Source organism: Erpetoichthys calabaricus, chromosome 1 (assembly GCF_900747795.2).
Source record: "Erpetoichthys calabaricus chromosome 1, fErpCal1.3, whole genome shotgun sequence".
In the NCBI taxonomy this organism is placed as follows: Eukaryota; Metazoa; Chordata; class Cladistia; order Polypteriformes; family Polypteridae; genus Erpetoichthys; species Erpetoichthys calabaricus.
In genome coordinates, this window is record NC_041394.2 from 187,230,949 (window position 1) to 187,250,017 (window position 19,069).

The following is a 19,069-nucleotide window of genomic DNA, read 5'->3' on the forward strand; positions in this document are numbered from 1 at the left end:
TGGCCCCAGTAAAGACACTCACAGGGTGGCCTGGGAATTGTAGTTTTGAAGGGTAACCCGGTCAGGGTCCTTGGGTGCCGCCAGAGGGCACTATTAGGAGTAACTCTACATGTTTTAGAGGACCTCCATCTGACCCAGATGGACTTCTGTTGTATAACACCATAACCTTGGAAATACTCCCTGGTCCAGAATAAAAGAAGCTGTCTCACTCCTGAAAGGTGAGCCGGAGTGGGGAATAATCCTGATTGTTGATTTGAATCTTGGAAATGGTATTGTTGTCAATAAATCTTTATTTAACAGATCTTGAAATTGTCTGTGAATGAGTTGTGTCTGAAGCCTGGGCACCAAGGCACTGCTTGTGGTCACATCTGGCATAGTTGGCAGGATTTCCTGTCTGTTAGTTTGGCAGGGACCTTTTATACAAATTTGTTGTGACCAAACCCTCAAACACAACCATCCCAAAATATTTCCGAAACGTTCATAGTCACTACCTACTGTAAAAGCCAGAAAAGATGGAGGGACTGTGAGGCGATCTACTGTGGACTGTTCATGCCAAGAAGTGTGAAGTTACCATAAGAATTATATATTGGGAGACAAACATAAAACTGAGGTATGCTCCGAGGAGGATTTAAACATGTCTTGGGGTTATACTTATTGTCTATCATACTCATGCCTTATAGCCAGTGAAGAGCCAGATCACAGTCTGATATCATACCATATGATGGCTCCAGACAAGATGGGGCAAGTGGGCGGTCAAATCAATCTAGTTGTGAGAACCTCGTTCCACTATTCATGAAGGAAGACCATGTGCTAGATTCCAGATAGCCCTGGGAAAATTAAAGTGGCAACGGCACTACAGCACTCCAGGTTCCAGATACAACACCAAGAAAACTGCAACAGGAAAAGACTGTAGTGAGTGACTCTTCTTTTCATTCTGAGGAAAAGAGTAGGTTTCAGGAAATACGTCTGGAAGCCATCAAGAAAAGACAGGACAGATTGGTTGAGTTAAAGATCCCCTGAGCTATGCCTCCCAGCATGCCTCATTCGAAGTAGTCGAGCATGTGCAAGAAGAATGCTTGTCTCTCGGCTCTCAACAATTAAATGAAAAGAAGTGATGTTGTATTGGACCACAGATGGAGCAACCCAAAGGACTGATCAACTTCTCTGAATTAAACAAACTTTCTAACCAGTGTGGACAATTCTGCTGATTCTGGACAAACTACACACCTTGCTCCAAGAAACTGATAAGACAGCAAGAGCATGTCACTCATGTGCACATGAGAGGCAGCTAAAGGGCCAAAATAAGGGTAATTCCACGCCAGACCATGGGGTGGTGAAGTATACTGACCTTTTCTCTCTTTCCACTGCAGACCGATAACGGGAAATTCCTCCTGGTCTCGATGGCGTCACCTTTGGTTCTGGAAGTAATGACGTCACTTCTGGTGCCAACCCTAATGACGCCACGTCCGGTTCCGGCCATGATGACACCACTTCTGGCTCTGGGCCTTATGATGTCACTTCCTAGTCTCTGCTTTAAAACCACCATTTTTGCCTTATCAAGACAGTTCTGTTTTGGACTTGAATCTGCCCGGGATTTGTTCCTGCCTTGCGCCCTATGTCAGCTGGAATTGGCTCCAGCAGACCCCCGTGACCCTGTGTTAGGATATAGTGGGTTGGACAATGACTGACTGACTCTGTGCACAAATGTATTCTCAATTTAAATTTTTGCAGACAGAAATAATTATACGGGTGGCTGCCCCAAATCTTTTTGTGACTCGTTTGTCTCATCTTTGACAAGAACATATAAAAGCAGTCAATGAATATTTGAGATGTCTGGAGATTGGGTTGCCACCTGCTGTTGATTCGACTATACTGGTAAGTGATGCCGGTATAATACAGCATAAAGAAGCCAGTGTGAAGTGATCCCAGAAGTAAGTGAAGGGAACTAAGTAGCACTTGTTTCAAAATTTGGGTCAGTTGAAGGTTTATCCCATTTTGTACCTAACACAGTAGACACGATTATACAGACTCTGGAAGTCACAATGGGTAAAAAAAGTGGAATGCTGAGTGAAAGGGTCCCAGACTCAAGTGATTTGTACCAAGTAACTACATTTCCTATAGCTGATAAAAAGTGTTCAAGTTAATAGCCTGAAATCTAAATAAAAGTGTTCAAGTTAATAGCCTGAAATTTAAACCTCTGGTTTGAGCAGTTAAAATTCAGTTTGAAGAGGGTAGATTGGCTATAGGGAAAGGAACCAAGAGTGAAAATGGCTTGTCTATTTATGCCAGTGTCCAGGTCACTCTGATTCCTATAAGATGGAGGATAAGTCAAGAAACAAGCATCTCAAATGGTGAGAAACTAGATTAAAAGCAACATGTGTTACCCAGTACCTCGGTAATACAGTCTCCTCTTGCCACAACAACAAGATCAGTGAAAAAGGGCCGTTGCATATTTCATGTAGAGTTCCTAAACATCGAGTTGTCTAAAAGGAAAATGGGGAGTCTGGCTAAACTGTCAAGCTCACCCATCAAGGGTAAAAATGATCAGAAAAGGTCTCCTGACTGAAAGTCTTCGGTTCCTGTAACTTTGTTTACAATAGGTCCTCAAGGCAAGAAGTTCACAGAGGCAAGAACAGAACTCCGGGGGAGAGAAGAAGGGTTGGACTTTGCCCTTTGTTTTAGAAAGAAACCCTGGAAGTGCCCAAAAGTGAATGTGAGGTACAAGGTTTAGGTCATTATTGGAGACAATGTCCTTTACGGTGGTCCGGGTTAGCTCTAGGTTCTGATATTCCCCGTAATTATCAACAGTTTTCTGGTGGTACTGACTGTTCAGCTACATGTACTAGGACAAGGGGTAATCCATGGCTGTCATTGACATCTGGAGAATGGACTTTACCCCTCATGGGACTGGCCACTGCACCCTATTAGGCTCAGCTGGAGAGGGGTTATGTAAGTGCTGTCCTGGATGGATAGGCATCCCGATGGGGATGGAAGATGGATAGTTACCCAGCCTAGGAGGCCATAATGGAAGGACTACAGTAAAGGAGGTATAACCCGGCCAGATGGCTGGTAGATTCCTATCCCAGCTGGGACAAACAAATGATGGATGGACAATTTGTTCCCCAGTATAAAAGGGGGCAGTGTTTCTTTGCTTTGGTATGGACACCCAAGGGGTGGCCTGGGAATTTTGAAGGGCAACCCAGTCATGGTCCTTCTATGCTGCCAGGGGGAACTATTAAGAGTAACTCTTCATGTTTTAGAGGACTTCTATTTGACCCAGAAGTGCTTCTTTTATGTAACACCGGGTCTGGCACAAAAGAAGCTGTCTCACTCTTGAAAGGTGAGCCAAAGTTGGGAGGGAGTGAGACGATGCTTGTTGAGGATGGAAGGAGATGAATAAACTAGTGTGTGTTGTATTGCTGATTGGAATCATGGAAAAGGTATTGTTGTCATTAAATGTTTGTTTAACAGATCTTGGATATGACTGTGAGTGAGTTGAGTCTGAAACCTGGGCACCAAGGCAATCCCTAGTGGTAACACAGGCAAACGTTGTTATCAGGAAGACAATAATTGGAACATCAGAAAAGATTTTGATGAGAACAGGCCATTCAGCCTAACAAAACAATACAGTATGCTTTATAAGTTTTGAATGTCGACAAACTCCTTCTGTCCAACATACTACTCATAATTTATTCCATGTGTCTATACTTCTCTGTATGAAGAAAATGTCCTAACATTTGTGTAAAATTTACCCTTAACAAGTTTTCAACTATGTCCTTTAATCTTTCCCCATAACTTATACCTATTCCTGGAATCAGCCTAGTTGCCCTTTTTCTAGTGCTGCTGTGTCTTTTTTGGAGTTCAAAACCTAAACTGCATAACCTCCTTTGACTCTACACATAATGTAATAAACAAGCCCAGCAAGTGAAACCAAAATCATAATTCAAAGAATTAAGCAGAGCTGAAAGCCAAAAGGATTTCACATAACCAGATCCAAAATGTACAATGTACATAGTCAATTATCAAAAGAATTAGTAGGGAAAATTCACTAAAACGCTAATGAGCCTTTTCTTTGTTGTATCCACAAACTTGGACAACCAAGAAGTGCACAATGCTGACCTTCATAACTTTGACTGGGTGATGGTACACACTACACAGTCCTGGTTAACTTTACTTGGTACAATTCAGTAACAGCACACAAACCATCAAAAGAAAGGTTAAAAAATGACACGTCCAAAAAATAAACTAAATGGGGTCAGCAGGAGATTGCATCTCATTTTAAACATTGCGAAAAATGTTTTGAAACATAAATGTAATTAAGCATTGGATTCCTTGGCCACCAAGACTCACAAAACAATTGTTTGAAATATTTGTATGCCTGAGAGTCCATCTATCCATTGCTGAACCTGTTTAATGCAGTTCAAGGTCAGGGGCCAGAAGGTACCACAACTTGAATGCTAAGACACACAGTATGTCTTTGGAATACTGGAGGGAAACCAGAATTCCTGAACACAGACCTTAGCAGACACATGGAGAACATGCCAACTGTACAATTACAGTGACCATCCTAAAATTTGAGCTCAGTAATTTAAGTTGTGAAGGAGTAATGCTAACCACTGCACCACTGTGTTTCCATAACCTGATTGTCTTCTCCTCAAATTTCCATAATCTATTTTAGGTATGCCAGAAAAATGATACATATGACACCTACAGATTTTGCCTCTACTTTTGCAATGCCAGCCTTTAGAATTGTTGACTTCAGTTGCCAACCATGAGTTTTCTTTTCCCTCTGTATAAATACTTAAAAAAACACATGCATTCAATGACAACCAATTCATTCATTCATTTTCAAACAAAGAGCTGGAGGGAGCTAATCATCCTATAAGCAGTTCTTTGAACAGTTGGAAAACTTGATTCAATTGAGACAACTCTGCAGGGATATGCAAATTTTTCACAAATGGAACATAAGCCAGTAATCAAAACAGGGCTGTAAGATGGCCATTCTGCCCACTGTGCCATCCATCTTTGTTGGTTTGTTGATTAAATACATGCAATTTTTTTTTTAAATATAGCAGTTACCAGTAAAAACTCCTTAGCCAGCAATGCTGTTCTTGTTCTTCATTCAGTGACCTCTGACTGGTGTTTTCTCTGCCTGCTCACCAAACTGAAAAATGTGCAAGCCTCAAAAACAAAAGCCATCACCGTACTGCTATACAGATCTGAACAAAAAGGCTTCATATCTCCTAATCAGCCTGTCCCCACACTCTAGAGGCTTTTAACCTGCACAGTCCCAAAAGTGAAGCAAAGGCTTTTAAAACTGAATATACACACAAACTGAGAGAGGATGCCCACAAAAACGTGTAAAACAATCAAGAACAATAATAAGTAAAGATTATTTAAAAAGGAGCAACTTGAAAAACAAAACTAAAATAATATATTCCAGGTTTTTCCCACAAGAAGCAAGCCAAAGGCTTACAAACAAGTCCACAGTCCCAAAATTTGTACTCCAGTCGACGCCAACATGTCCATATAACCAAAGAATCCATCCTTTGACACACTAATCCAAAAAAGGCAAGTAGAATCAAAGAAACATTAACACCAACAATGTCAAAGCTGGGCAAGTGGCCCTTAAATACTGCTGGTGGGGTGGTTCCCCAGCTCCAATATCAGTTGCACCACCCAAGGCTTCTACATATAAAGGGGAAGACGTACAAAAAGAAACATGTAATTGTTATAATTTGAGTGTATGGTATGGTGAGGTGTGCTTGAGGCTTCCTGAAAGCTCCACAAGCCAGGCTGGACCTTCTCAACCTGCCTAGAAATGGCCTCACCTCAAGCAATCTGACCTCCCAATCCATCAAGGAAGCCCACTGGGGCTGACAATGAGGAGACAACTTCACCAAGTTCCAAATAAACTGTTCAGTGTCCCTATAATCTACACAAAAGTGCACTTCTAAGGAAGGGTTCCATGAAAACTGGTGTGTAAGAACAAAGCCACAAAGTGTCTTTAGAAAGACAACAATTTATCTGAAGATAACTAAAAAAAGAACAACAATAGCAAAAAGGAAAAGAACAATTGCCTCAAAATACAATTTAAAAAAAAGACAGAAACAAGTACTTCCAATAATGCACACTCTCAGCTTCAAAATACCTGTATAAAGGCTGAGGGCGGCCCTTCAGTGGTGACATCAAGGTGGCCCTGCCTCTTGGGTCTCCACCCATAAAGTGCAATACTTATGAATTAAAAAATTAAAGAGCATATATTCACAATAGTGTTACATAAATCAACAAAAGACTAATTAATACCACATACATACTGACAAAAGAAATAGAAAATAAAATGAAATAAGCAAAGAATAAACTTGATCCAGGGCTACAACCTTGGCTAACCATAGCAATAATAAAACAGAACAATTACTTAAACAAAATATTTATTAAGAAAATACACACTGACAATAAATCAAAACTAACATTCATATCAATTTATAAAACATTTAAAAAACAACAAGATTACATTAAATGAAAACAAACTTGATCAAGGAATGAAAAGATGACTGTACTGTAACAATTAGACTGTAAAATTACTGTTTTTGCAAAAGAATTGAAAAGGTGCTATTTAGATAGAATTCATAATCTTCATCAATGAGTACCCCCTTGTCCTACGGACATGTCATGGTCTGCTGCGGGTCTCGCCCTGATGTTTTGTTTGTCTTTTCTTTTGTATTGTATTTTCTCTATTTTTATTATGATGTTCACCCTTAACCATGTCTCTGGTAATTGCTTTATAATTGTTCATCCATTTTCTTTTCATTAATTTAATAACGCTAGTGAACACTCGGATCTGCTGTGTTCGAAGAAAGGTGGTTCATGCACTTCTTACGAAACACCGTACCCCAGGTCACTCTGCCCAAGGATACCACTGCCTTTTTTGTGCTGTAATGGTGTGTAGGACTGTTTTTTGTGCTTGGAATGTATGACTTCTGTTTGCAATAAAAATGATCAGCTGCCCTATGCAATGTGCTTCACAGTCAGCAGTTCTTTTCCTGTCAGCAATACTGTGTGCCCATGCCGCTGTTCTTTTCCTGTCAGCCATAGCACATAATCATAATGCCACTTGTGCTAATTATATGGCAGAGGTAGCCCAAACCTCCAAGTATTGGGTCATGCATATCAAAAATCAAGGTTCAAGCCCAGTGGTTCTTGAGTGTTTGTGTGACAGACAGTTAGTCATATTCTCCTGACTTAATTATATTATTATGGGTTTATTTGTATTTGATGGAGGAGAGACGAGACTCCTTGTTGGGTTATATGCCACTGATGCTTTAAAATAGCCTTACTGTGACACCTGAGAACTATTTAAGGGTTTTTCTGCCGCTGCAGATTCACAGTGGCATTTGTTGGTTATGACTGTGCTCTCTGTTCCCTTTGTCCTTCATGTTTGCTTAGTGGTCTGTTTAGTGGTCTGTTTGTCTTAGTGGTCTATTGTTTTGGATTACAGATTCTGGTTTTGGATCACAGATTCTGGTTTTGGATCTTGGAGTTTAATATTCTTTGAGTCTGGATATTTTTGCCTTTGTCTTAATCGTAACATTATTTGCTCAGTTTGTCTTGTTTGAATTTCTTCAAATGTAAAATTTGTGGCTTAACCTTCACAGTTTTTCACTTTTGTTCCTTTATTATTTGCTTATTTGATTGATTTTTTATACTGATGTACTTCTTTGATTATATTATGTGGCATTTTGTGCTCAGTGCATTTTTCAGGTTTTCCCAAGTGGCAAACTACAATAGTACTTTGGAACATTACCATGACAAAAGGATACATAGAGATATTCATGTCCTTTATACAACTCTGAACAAAGTTTTGTATCGCAGCAGAAGCGTAGCACTGTGCGAGTATGAGATGAGTTATAAGAACTGTTGCTGGCCCATCCATTTTCACAATCACTTAATCCAGCCTGGTAAGAGCAAAGTCTACTCTGGCAGCATAGAATGAGCTCCAAAAAACCATGACCACATGAAATATGGGTCCAAATGGTCAGGATGTACTCAATTAAGGCTGCAGCTAACAACTACTTTACAATTAATTAGTTAGTCAATTATTGTTTCGATTCAGGTGGGGATTGAGAAAAGTCAATGTTAGTACAAAATTCAAACATTTTATTTAAAAAGTGAAAAATCCTTGTCTGTTTTATAAGCATAGTACAAGAATGCTATGAAATTATATTTGCTGTAAAAAAAGTGCATAGCAACCAGCCTTGTTACTAACTTTAATGTCTAGACCATCGGTCCTTAAATTTTTTAATCTCAGGACCCGAATAAGAAAATCGATATCATACTGGGGCCCAAGAAGAGGATTATTATCATAATGACATCAGAGCCATAAATAGACAACTACCGATGGCCATATAATAAAAAACGGTAAATGTTTTTGTTTCCTTTGAAGTATATATGTAAATACTTTGTGTACGCTTTGGTAAAGATGAGAGAAAAACAATTTCTGACAACATAGTATGAATGATCACTTTTTAATCAGATACCGTGTCAAAACTTTGTAACACGTAATAATTAACACGTCACTCATTTTTATCTTATGCATGTGTATATGTAGGAGGGTGCGTTTTATGTTGCTGATTGGATCAAAGCAAATTTTCCTTTATGTACAATAAATGTAAACTAAACTAAAAGTAAATTTGGCATCTACCTGTAGAATATGAGGGTAAGGCAAGAAAACAGACAAAAGTGAGCAGTAGTGGGTTTTTTTTTTTGCACTTTACTTTCTCAAAAATTCTTTCCCACTTAAAGTTCAGCTGCTTAACATGAGCAGCTCTCATCCCTGCATGACATGGCACCTGACATCACACACCTGTAGTGTTGGGGACTGTTACCTTTAAAAGTAACTTAGTTACTGTATGCTAATCATTACTTACAAAAAACAACTAAATATGTTATATAGGTACTTATTATAAAATGTAATGCATTACGAACAGTGTGTTACTTTTGTGTTACTTTTTCTTTTTTTGTATGAAAAGCTGCACATTTCACAGACCTTTGGTTGTTATTAAATCCAAAGCCCATGAACATTCATGAAACTGACCAGAAACACAAAAAATTTGGATCATTTTCTTGTGTTTTATACATATTTTTCGTCCTGCATGTGGAGTGAAGTAAATAACGTGCATCTTCTTTTTAACCATCCCCAGTGTGAGCCCCTGAAGATTCTTGGTATGAACGTTAGCCACTGCCCCACCAGATCACCTTCTTTTCAAGTTATTATAGCAAACAGCTCAAATAAAAACTAAATTGACACTTTATTCATAGTTTTCTATTACTGGATTAAGCACTGCTCCCTCTTTTCTGCTTGGTTGTGTGATTGAGCCCAGCAAAGGACCAGCAGACCATCTGCCATGTTTGCTTTATCTAGCCTTACACCCAGTGCTGCTGTGATGTTCCCTGGCACCCTGTGACCCCAAACTGGGCCGATTAGATTTATCCCTTTAATTTACCTTTCTGTAGTTAGCTGCCACCAGATGGATGGAGTGCACTCGTGCACAGTGTTACATGGACATCAGCAACATCTTTGCAAGGAAAATCAATATGTCAGTGAAATAATGCAATAATTTTTTTGTTTTTGGAGTGGCGTGAATGAGCTGCCGTAGTACCACTGTAAATAAATATCTGTTTGTTTTGTAACGCAAGTGTTTTTACTTCTGTAAAGTAAGTATTATACAGTATTGCCCCCGGAATCCGAACACCCCAGAACTCGAACAACTTGGAATCTGAACGGAAAATTTGAGGAAATTTTGCCCCAGAATCCAAAAGCTGCTTTGGAATCCGAACACCCAGTTGTTCGTGTGTTTTTGTGCTAATGTTTCACCAGCGCTCGGGCCACGCATACTTTTTGTCGTTCAGTTTGTTGTCGGAAGCTGTAGTGAAAACATCTCGTGTGATTTTCACTGCTATTTTCACTGCTGTTTTCACTGCTAATTTTATGCTTTTGTGCCTGTTTTGTGTTATTTTTTTATATAATAACAACTTAGTGTATTCACCATGGGTCCTAAAAAGTGTACTGAGGAAAATAAGAGTAAGGCCGGGTTTATACTTCACGCGATGCGACGCATGCTGCAGCTACGCAAGCATTGTAGTGTTTATACTTGCGCAGGTACTTTAGGTAAATCTGGAGGAATCCGCCAGGTGGCAGTGCGAGATAATATCACGGTGAGAACATGTTCGGCTTCTCAGTGTTGTGAATTGCCTAGAACACCCATTAAATTCCGATGACACCTTACCGCAATATCTCTGAAAAGGATGTTTAATGATTAAATCCATCAATCCAGGGATGTGTCCATTCCAGCAAGCATTGGGCACGAGTGAGAAACAATCCCTGGATGAGGCCTCAGCTCATCGCAAGGTGAAGTACAAGCACACACATACATTAGCGTCATTTTAGCGGCACCAAATCCCCAAATCTGCATATCTTTGGAAGGAAACTGGAGCACACTGATGAAACCCAGCAGGAAAACGTGTAAACTTCAGGCAGGGAATATCAGCGACGTGACTCCCTGCAAAACAGCAGCACTAATGCTCTGCCACTGTATCACCCCCATGTGTGTAATTATTAACAGTATTCATTATTTAAATTAAATTACCGATTTATCTGTAAAATGTAATATACATACTTTAATGCTTTTCATCATGAAAGTGATATCAAGTATAAATTAAGGATTCTAAATGTGCAGAGAGTTGGAACATCATACATTTAATGTGCTCAGTGTGGCGATGTATTGGAGTTTGCTACTGCTGTCAGGAGCAGAGAAAGCCCTAGTAAAAAAGACGGCACAGAAGACGGTATGTGAGACTTTTAAAATGTATCGTGTCATTACAATTGGGAATATGCAACGCTTGAATATAAAAGCACCACGAATACATCTGTATGTCGGCATTTTGCTTCACCACATCGAACCATGCATCAAACATCGAAGCGCGCACACCGATATCGTAGGATCCGCAAAGCGGCTTTCTGTCACATGTAGATAGTAAACAGAGACTCTGACGTCACATTCCAACTTTTAGCACACTGCGCCCCCCGACTTTTTGCTGGTACTGCAACTCACACATGCATCACGTTAATTTCTGAGGACCTGCTCAGAGGATGCATCAAATGAACACTGAGAACGTGTGGCAGCTATGATGCGGGCGCGTACGCGTTCTGAGCGTGAAGTATAAATAAGCCCTAAGAGGAAAGCTGTTAGAGCTACAATTGAAGTTAAAAAAGATCTTATCACTTTTTAAGGTAAATACAGGTTTTTATATTTTTAATTTTATTAATTTACATTTTTATTCAAATATTATTATTATTTGTTAATATTTTACCTTAAAATCCAGTGTATTTACTGTTAAAATCATTTTCAAAATTTGAATTCATGGGACCCAGGAACGGATTAACCCAGTTTCTATTATTTTAAAGGGGAAAAATTGTCTTGGAACTCGAACGGGGTTCTGGAACGGATTAATTTCGGATTCCATGGTATCACTGTATTAGGTTACTCGTTATTTTAAAAAATAATTGGACTACGTAACACAGCATTTCTCAACCTTTAAGTATGTGCAACCCGAGTTTTCATAACAGTTTTAATCGTGCCCCCCTAACATTTTTTTGAAAGGAGCCCACCAATACCAATTTGTTCTTTTTTAATTAATGATATATCATAGATGCATATTTTATTATACCTACTTAACTTTTATCGACATTTATCTAACTCTATATTTATTTTCTAGTATCAGAATATAGTTTAAGTTAATTTGTTTTGGTTTCAATAGATGTATTTTTCATATTTTCGATTCTTGTTTTCTTTTTTTCACATCTTCGTGCCCCCCTTTTTGTTACTTCGCACCCTCCTAGGGGGACCTGCCCCACAGTTTGAGAACCACTGACATAACACATGCTGTTTTTGAACATGTTATCCCCCAACACTGCACGCCAGCAAATGTGTGCCCACACTTACCAATGAGCCTGTGTACCTCACAGTACAACATCAAAACCATGTGACATCATTGTCGCAATGCCCAAAATACGAAAACAATAAAACAAATAATATTTAAAATTAACAAATGGCAGAACAAATCAGAAATAACACAAAATAACACTAAACATTTCCCAAAATGGAAATGGTAAAAATAATAAAAGCATTACTTTTTCACTTACCATTTTTATTTAACAAAAGACCTTCTCCAAATCCAGCAGAATGTATAATGAGATGTACAGTTTATCTGGTGTCTTGCACGGGTGTCTGGAGATCACCTTCCAGGCTCAGATAAGGTATGCAGCAACCCACTGGGGCAAAAAGGGGGCACAAACACTAACAATCCCATCTCTTTTCTCCACCATAGCTCCAAGAATCCACCCAAGGAGGGCACCTCAGCCACACCTCCCACTCAACTAAGCCACACCTCTTCTGGTCGGGATGACATAATTCTGAGGGCTCCCGGAAGATGGCGCCTCAGTCAGAGGAACTACATTGTGCACGAAGGAGCACCCCGCTGAGACTTATGAGACAGATATTGCACCCGTTTTCTGTTGCTCCACTGCTTGTTTTTTACTTTGGACACTGGAAGTAAATGGGGTGACCCGGCTGGCACCCCAGCTTTTCTTTGGTTTTCCTCTCCCTTATTTGCATTCCACACTGGCTATCTTCATTGGACTTAACTTATATTCAAATCACTTCTCGGTCGTCAGGACACTAGTAACAACACTGAGTATGTCATACAGTATCTGTCTTAACTGCAGCAGTTAAGCTAGTCATCCTAAGAACATATTTGTAACAGTTTATATGAAACACAAATCATAGTTAAGCATGTCAGTGAGATTATTGTGCCATCTGGATGGGGTCTTTAATACAAACAATTCGCCTAGACCTGCCATTCTTAGTGTCCTCTCCTGTCCCCCCGGCTGATCATACAGAATATTGATGGATTTTATACTGTACTGTCCAACTCCTATTTAATGGTAGGTTATTTGCGTACTCCAAAAGTAGCAGGTTTGTGACATGATTTTGAAAACCAAACTGAGCATAAAAGAAAAACTGCTTTTAATGTATTATGTACTTGCCCTAATTTTCAGTTTTGCACAACCAAGTCATTGACATTTATGAAGAATCACTAAACAGTGGTATGTTTTGAAATAATGAAATTAAAATTATTTTTATAAACAATAGTAGCAAAAAAATTAAGCCAATGAAAGTTTCAGAAACAAAAATGTACATTTAAAACTATTTGAAACAGATAGCTGATGTTACACTGACATTTCATAGTAAGAACTGACAGCTCCACTCCTTTTGCCAGTTTTCACGGTGTGTGTGTGTCCCACGCTAATCGCTCCACTGACCTTTATTAAACAGGAGTTTGTCACCACTTGCTTTGGGTCCACAATATCCACCAGGGGCTCCTTCATGGCAACGTTTCTGATGCAGGTCATGTCAAAGCCATACACATTTTCCCACCCTGCAAACAAACAGATTGACAATTCATTAACTTTCACACCACTTTATTAAAAATACCCAACTGCCTGCATTTTTCATGCCATTAGGCACAGTTCACTCTGATGATAGAGCCGACTTTTTTTTTTTTTAGACAATGTAAAATAATTCAGCAGCTCAAATCAGGTTGCATTAATTTGCTTAAAATTAGATGTCACAGGGCATAATTTACTATTCTGTTTCGAAATTACTTTTTTGTGATACAAATTTAAGAGCACATTTTTCCTAAAAGCTCCTCAATCTCCTTTATGAAAATTACAGCTTCTGCTGTCACTATATTATATGTCGATATGCTAGGGCTAGTCAGTGTTTGTTTTACTAACTCTGGATGAAACTGACTGCCTTTGAAATTTCTCAAGCAAAAGAGTGGTGATGGTTAATTGTGAATTGTTTTCTCATTCTCAGAGTAGTCTTCATGTCACGTATGGGCTTACAAAAAACATGTTCAGATTTGGTCAGGAAGTGTGACATAGTGGTTTAGGCTTTGGACTGTAAACCCTGAAGCTGTGGGTTCAATTCCTGGTACTGTGTGAGCCTGAGCAAGTCACTTCAGCCAATTGTATCTAGTCACCTTGGATAAAGACATCAACCCAGTAATAATATTTGGAGTTTTTTGTTTTATAATACCATTTTTATTAGGAGGTGGGTTCAGTGCCATTAAGCAACAGCACAGAATTTGGTGTTTCATGGAGCACATTACTCGTCAGATGCTCCATGCTGGTCCACAAACCCCTAGATAAATACCTCTGCTATGTGTTTTATTACAATTTAAATTAATTCACCTCAGCAAAGAGCACAGACAAATCATTTGCTCATCTTCTTTGTGTAGCTTATATTGGCATAAGGTTTTGGGTGGCAGTCAGTGTTTAAAAGGTTCACCCTTGAAACAAGTTATTTCATGTTCAGATTCGGAATGAGGCCATAACTGACAGTTAAGTTTTAGGAATTCAAATGCAATGTAAAGTTCCCATACAACAACTGGCTTGACTTTTTTTCACAATTAACTGAAGTATAACTACAGTAGGTATGTACAGTACCTATGTATAATTAGGTGGTGGTGGTGGTGGCTCTGAGGCTAGGGATCTGCACTGGCAGAAGGTTGCCAGTTCGAATCCCATAAATGCCAAAAGGGACTCTGCTCTATTGGGCCCTTGAGCAAGGCCCTTAACCTGCAATTGCTGAGCGCGTTGAGTAGTGAGAAAAGCGCTATATAAATGCAAAGAATTATTATTATTATTAATTTCTCCAAATCTGGGCAAGACTGTTCTTTTCTATGCAAAAAATGTGTTGTAGTTTTCTTTGAATAAAACAAACCACCAATTCATACAATGATTTATTACCAAATAAAATACAAAATTCAGATACAAATATAGCTTCTATTGCCAGTTAGGTGAATTCTGCCCAATTCGCAGTGCTGGCAGTGGTAACATTACAAAATCTCAAACCAAATTATCAAGACACGCTTTTAGAAATTTGCCTATTTGATTTGCCAGTCCTGTAGAAATACTTTACGATGAGTTACTATTCCATGTCTTTTTTTCCTTTCCCTATCAAAAGAATGTGTTTTTTTTTGCTGTATTAACACAGTACTCCATAAATTTAGTATAACTGCAGTACTTCTGTGCAGTTTTCTCAATATGACATACAGTAATTTGTGCTTCTGACTGTGCCTCTCAGTTTAACTAAGACATTCTGTAACATTTGTACACAGCACATTACTAATAGAGATGAGATCATATAACTAATTAACTTTTAACTGTGGTATTATATGTAAGAAGTCCTACTTATGTACAGATATGTGTCACAGACTTCTAATCTATTTAATTATTTTGGGACCTTTAAATATAGAAAAATATACCGGTGCTAAATATTATACCATTTATCTGTATGCTGATTGGTACAAAATAATATGTTTCTTCAGTGTGTTTTGCAAATGAGTGTAGCTTATTTAAGATACTTAATTTATTATATTCTTTAGTCTTGTCATACTGAACTGACTGGCACATATGACAGGCCCCCTCAGGCTGGTTTTAATAAAGGACATTTATTTTGAACTCATTAATAAGGATGATCTTTACTATCCTTTGATTACAGAGCAATTTCCACCACAGAAACATTATGGATTTTTTTAAGAAAAACTTAAATCATTAGATCATTATCATTTTGTGTTGGCCCTGTTTTATTTTAGGTATACTAAAGAGATAGTTCTTTCTGTTATGAAATAATTACAGGACACTAAATAAAATCCCACATGGGACCATTATTCATTCTCACTTTTTCTCTTATTTTGGATCAAGTAAAACCATCTGTTTTCTTCCTTAAGATACGGAAAAGCACATACATAATTAATTGTATTTATTTATTGAAATGGACAGAAAACAGTGTTTCATATGGCTATTAGGTATTACTGGAGGCAGAGTTTGCCATTTAAATTCATGAATGGCCTCATTATTTAATAGTAATTATCAGTGACTTTTATTTTTTTGGATCTTCTGGGAATTTGTGCTGATTCTTTCCAAGCATCAAGCAAGAACACATAAGGCATCGGTTTTAAAAATTGTGAGTTTCATGTTATTTACAGTTATTTTGGGTTATAAAATCTCACCAAAAGGCAACTGACAAGAATCATCATCAGTAATATGTTAATATGTGTAGGTGATTTGAAAAATGAATGTTGTTATGGCCTTCATTAAGAAATTAGCTGCATAATAGCAGTGGACATCTAGCAGAGTATGAAATATAATACTTTGGAGGAGCAGTTTAATTTTGCTCTGTTATTGATTCATTGTGATCCTTCTCTGTCTCTTGAGGTTGACATGGACACTTCTAAAGATGCTGCTGGAGCAGAATTATCTCAAAGATTCTCAAAAACTTCAACAGTCATTCTTCTGCTTTCTACTCAGTTTCCTCGGAAAAGTGAGAATATCACGTGGGTAGCGGAATTTTATCCATTTGTTGATATTTGAGGAGGAGAGTCCAACCATCAATCTTTTAGTGTTTTCAGACAATAAAATTTGATTGTTGATGTGAAAGGCCAAGCAACTGAATCCTGGTCAGTTAAAAAAATAATCTCTTTTTATTTCACCTTTAACATGGCTGGCAGATTCAATTTCTTAATAATTTGAATTAGAGTCAATTATTCTTCTGAGAAATACTTTAGCACATGTGCTGCTTTATTTAGAAAATTGCATGTATAAGGCTCAAGGTACCAGACCATTAGTTTATTCTTCATTGTTCAAACACTTTAATGAATTGGATACATTTATTTTTGGGAAAATGTCCTGAATGTACTGTAAACAGTAACTTTAATCAGGGCATTGAACTCTATTTATAGTGCTACCTGTATTTGCCTTTATTCCTAAATGACTGCAGCCATTTTGTTCCACTGGCAGCCTTCCAGGAGAACTCCTAGGAACATTTCTATATCTCATCCTTGGAATGTATTTTCAGCTTTAAAACCCCATTTTCCTTACATTCTAAGCAGGATTCCTTCTTTTGTCAAAAGTCTGTTTAGTGGTAGCCATAAATTGATTAGTGTGATTGCTCTGCACTCCTGTAGTATATTTCATTTAATAGATTAATGTTTCTTAAATTCCTTACTCTGAAACCACTGACTTAAGCAGCGTCAGTCATCATGTTTAAATAAATACTGTGGCTAAGGATCTGTGTTGGTATCTGGAAGGCTGCTGGTTCAAATCTCATAACTGCTAAAAAGAATCCTACTCCATTAAGCCCTTGAGCAAGGCCCTTAACCTGACAATTGCTCTGGGGGCTTTACAATGGCTGACCCTGTTCTCTGACTCCAAAAGATCTTACGAAAAGACAATTTCCCCTTGGGGATTAAAAATGTCTATCAAATCAAATAAAAAAAAACTGTGCCTATTTATATAAATGTAGCACAGCTTTGTCCTTTCTTCTTACATTGTTGCAGATGTAAATCTGTGTTAATACTGGGGTCCTGCCAAATAAGAATAAACTGCATTTAGTTAAAATTAATATTAGGAAATGTTAATAGAAATTTACAAGTTCCCATTATTCTTCTGTGCATCCTCCAGAGATGACAAACTTGAATGCTAAGTCTACAAAATTCCTTTGTCATGTGCAAGACTGTGTTCATTATTTTATTCTCTTGAAACATCAAAACATGGAGGAATGCTTTTAGTTCCCTGTAAGAGATCTACATGTCCCTGATGTTTTGCATCCCTTTCAACATCTGGTTCTGAGTAACTGTTTGTGTGGGTTGCTTCTGGCATGTTTAGTTTCACTGTACTGTCAAACTGCTAAGCAAAACGTATTCTCTGTGACTGCCTTTCTCTTATTTAGGAGGCACATTAGCAGCCTATACTGCTTAGGTTTTGAGGCTTTCAGAAATCATAGTTACCGTTGATAAACAGTTGATTAATTATAAGCCAATGCTTAACATTTCTGTGTTTCTGGTAAGTTCTATAAAAAAATATTACATTTTCAAACCTCATACAAAACCTTGTCTTAACTATCTTGATTTTGTTTCATGGCTCTATGAGTTTCAAAATTTAAATTCCACCACTGAAATACCTGACTCTGGGAAAGGTTTCTGGGTTCTGAAGAGCACAAATCAAACTCCAGGTCACTTTCTATAAGCAGCAGATCTTATGTTTCAGAAACCAGAAAAGGTAGATTACATCACAGAACCCATTTTTAAAAATTAATCTTAAATACAAGTCTTTGTATTGTGAGAGGAAACTGAAATAGCCAATGAAAACTGCTACATAACATTGAATTGTTCAGAATAATTAAACCAACACTTAAGCAACTGTAATAAACATATAGTGATTACAACCAAGCAATGAAATAACACCTGCAAAGACTGCAAATCAGCATGTAAGGTTTACTGGAAAGATATCCATAGCACCATGAATACCAAAAAAGGTTGTGCTTCTCTATTTAAACATTTTCAGTGTGAAAAGAAAAAGATATGAAACTGGTAAACAGTATGTTAGATTAACAGTATGCTACATTATGGATAGACTAAACTCACTCCCTGATACTATTAAACTTGATGTGCAAAACAAACATCTTGAAAAATACAAATAACATCTGTGCTACAACATTAAGTGTGTTAAGCCACTCATAGCCAATCTGATTTTAATTTTCAGCCATACTATTTGCATGGGAATGATGCATAATAGGCATACTCAAAGGTTAAATTCTTAAAGTAATATACACTGGGATTTTTAGCTATATAAGGCAGACATTTTGAGGTATGGCAATGTTAGGGAAAATGTTCTGTTTGAATTTATGAGGGGTTTTGAAAATGCCTGTCCTGTGCAACTAAGACTTTCTGTACCTATCTTTTTCAGTATATTTACCATGAAGGCAACAGTATATATAAGACGCTCCTCTTTAATGATAAGATATTTGCAAAAGACATTTATTCAGTTTATTTTGCAAACTTCAGATATACAAAGATATAAGGTGTGTCATGGATAATACCATTTACCTATATGCTGATAGGTGGAAACTAATGTACTGTATTTCTTAACTGTGTTATGTAAAAT

At 37.8% G+C, this 19,069-nt stretch overlaps 1 protein-coding gene across 5 annotated transcripts in view; it reads right to left on the bottom strand.

Moving 5' to 3' along the window:
- The window catches only part of LOC114658102 (protein arginine N-methyltransferase 8), a 209,091-nt gene that overhangs the window by 39,982 nt on the left and 150,040 nt on the right, over window positions 1–19,069 (bottom strand). For all 5 annotated transcript variants that reach the window (XM_028810146.2, XM_028810135.2, XM_051923007.1 and 2 more), the window contains one exon: window positions 13,382–13,497. In XM_028810146.2, the coding sequence (XP_028665979.1) occupies window positions 13,382–13,497 (116 nt within the window). The remainder of the gene's footprint in view (window positions 1–13,381; window positions 13,498–19,069) is intronic.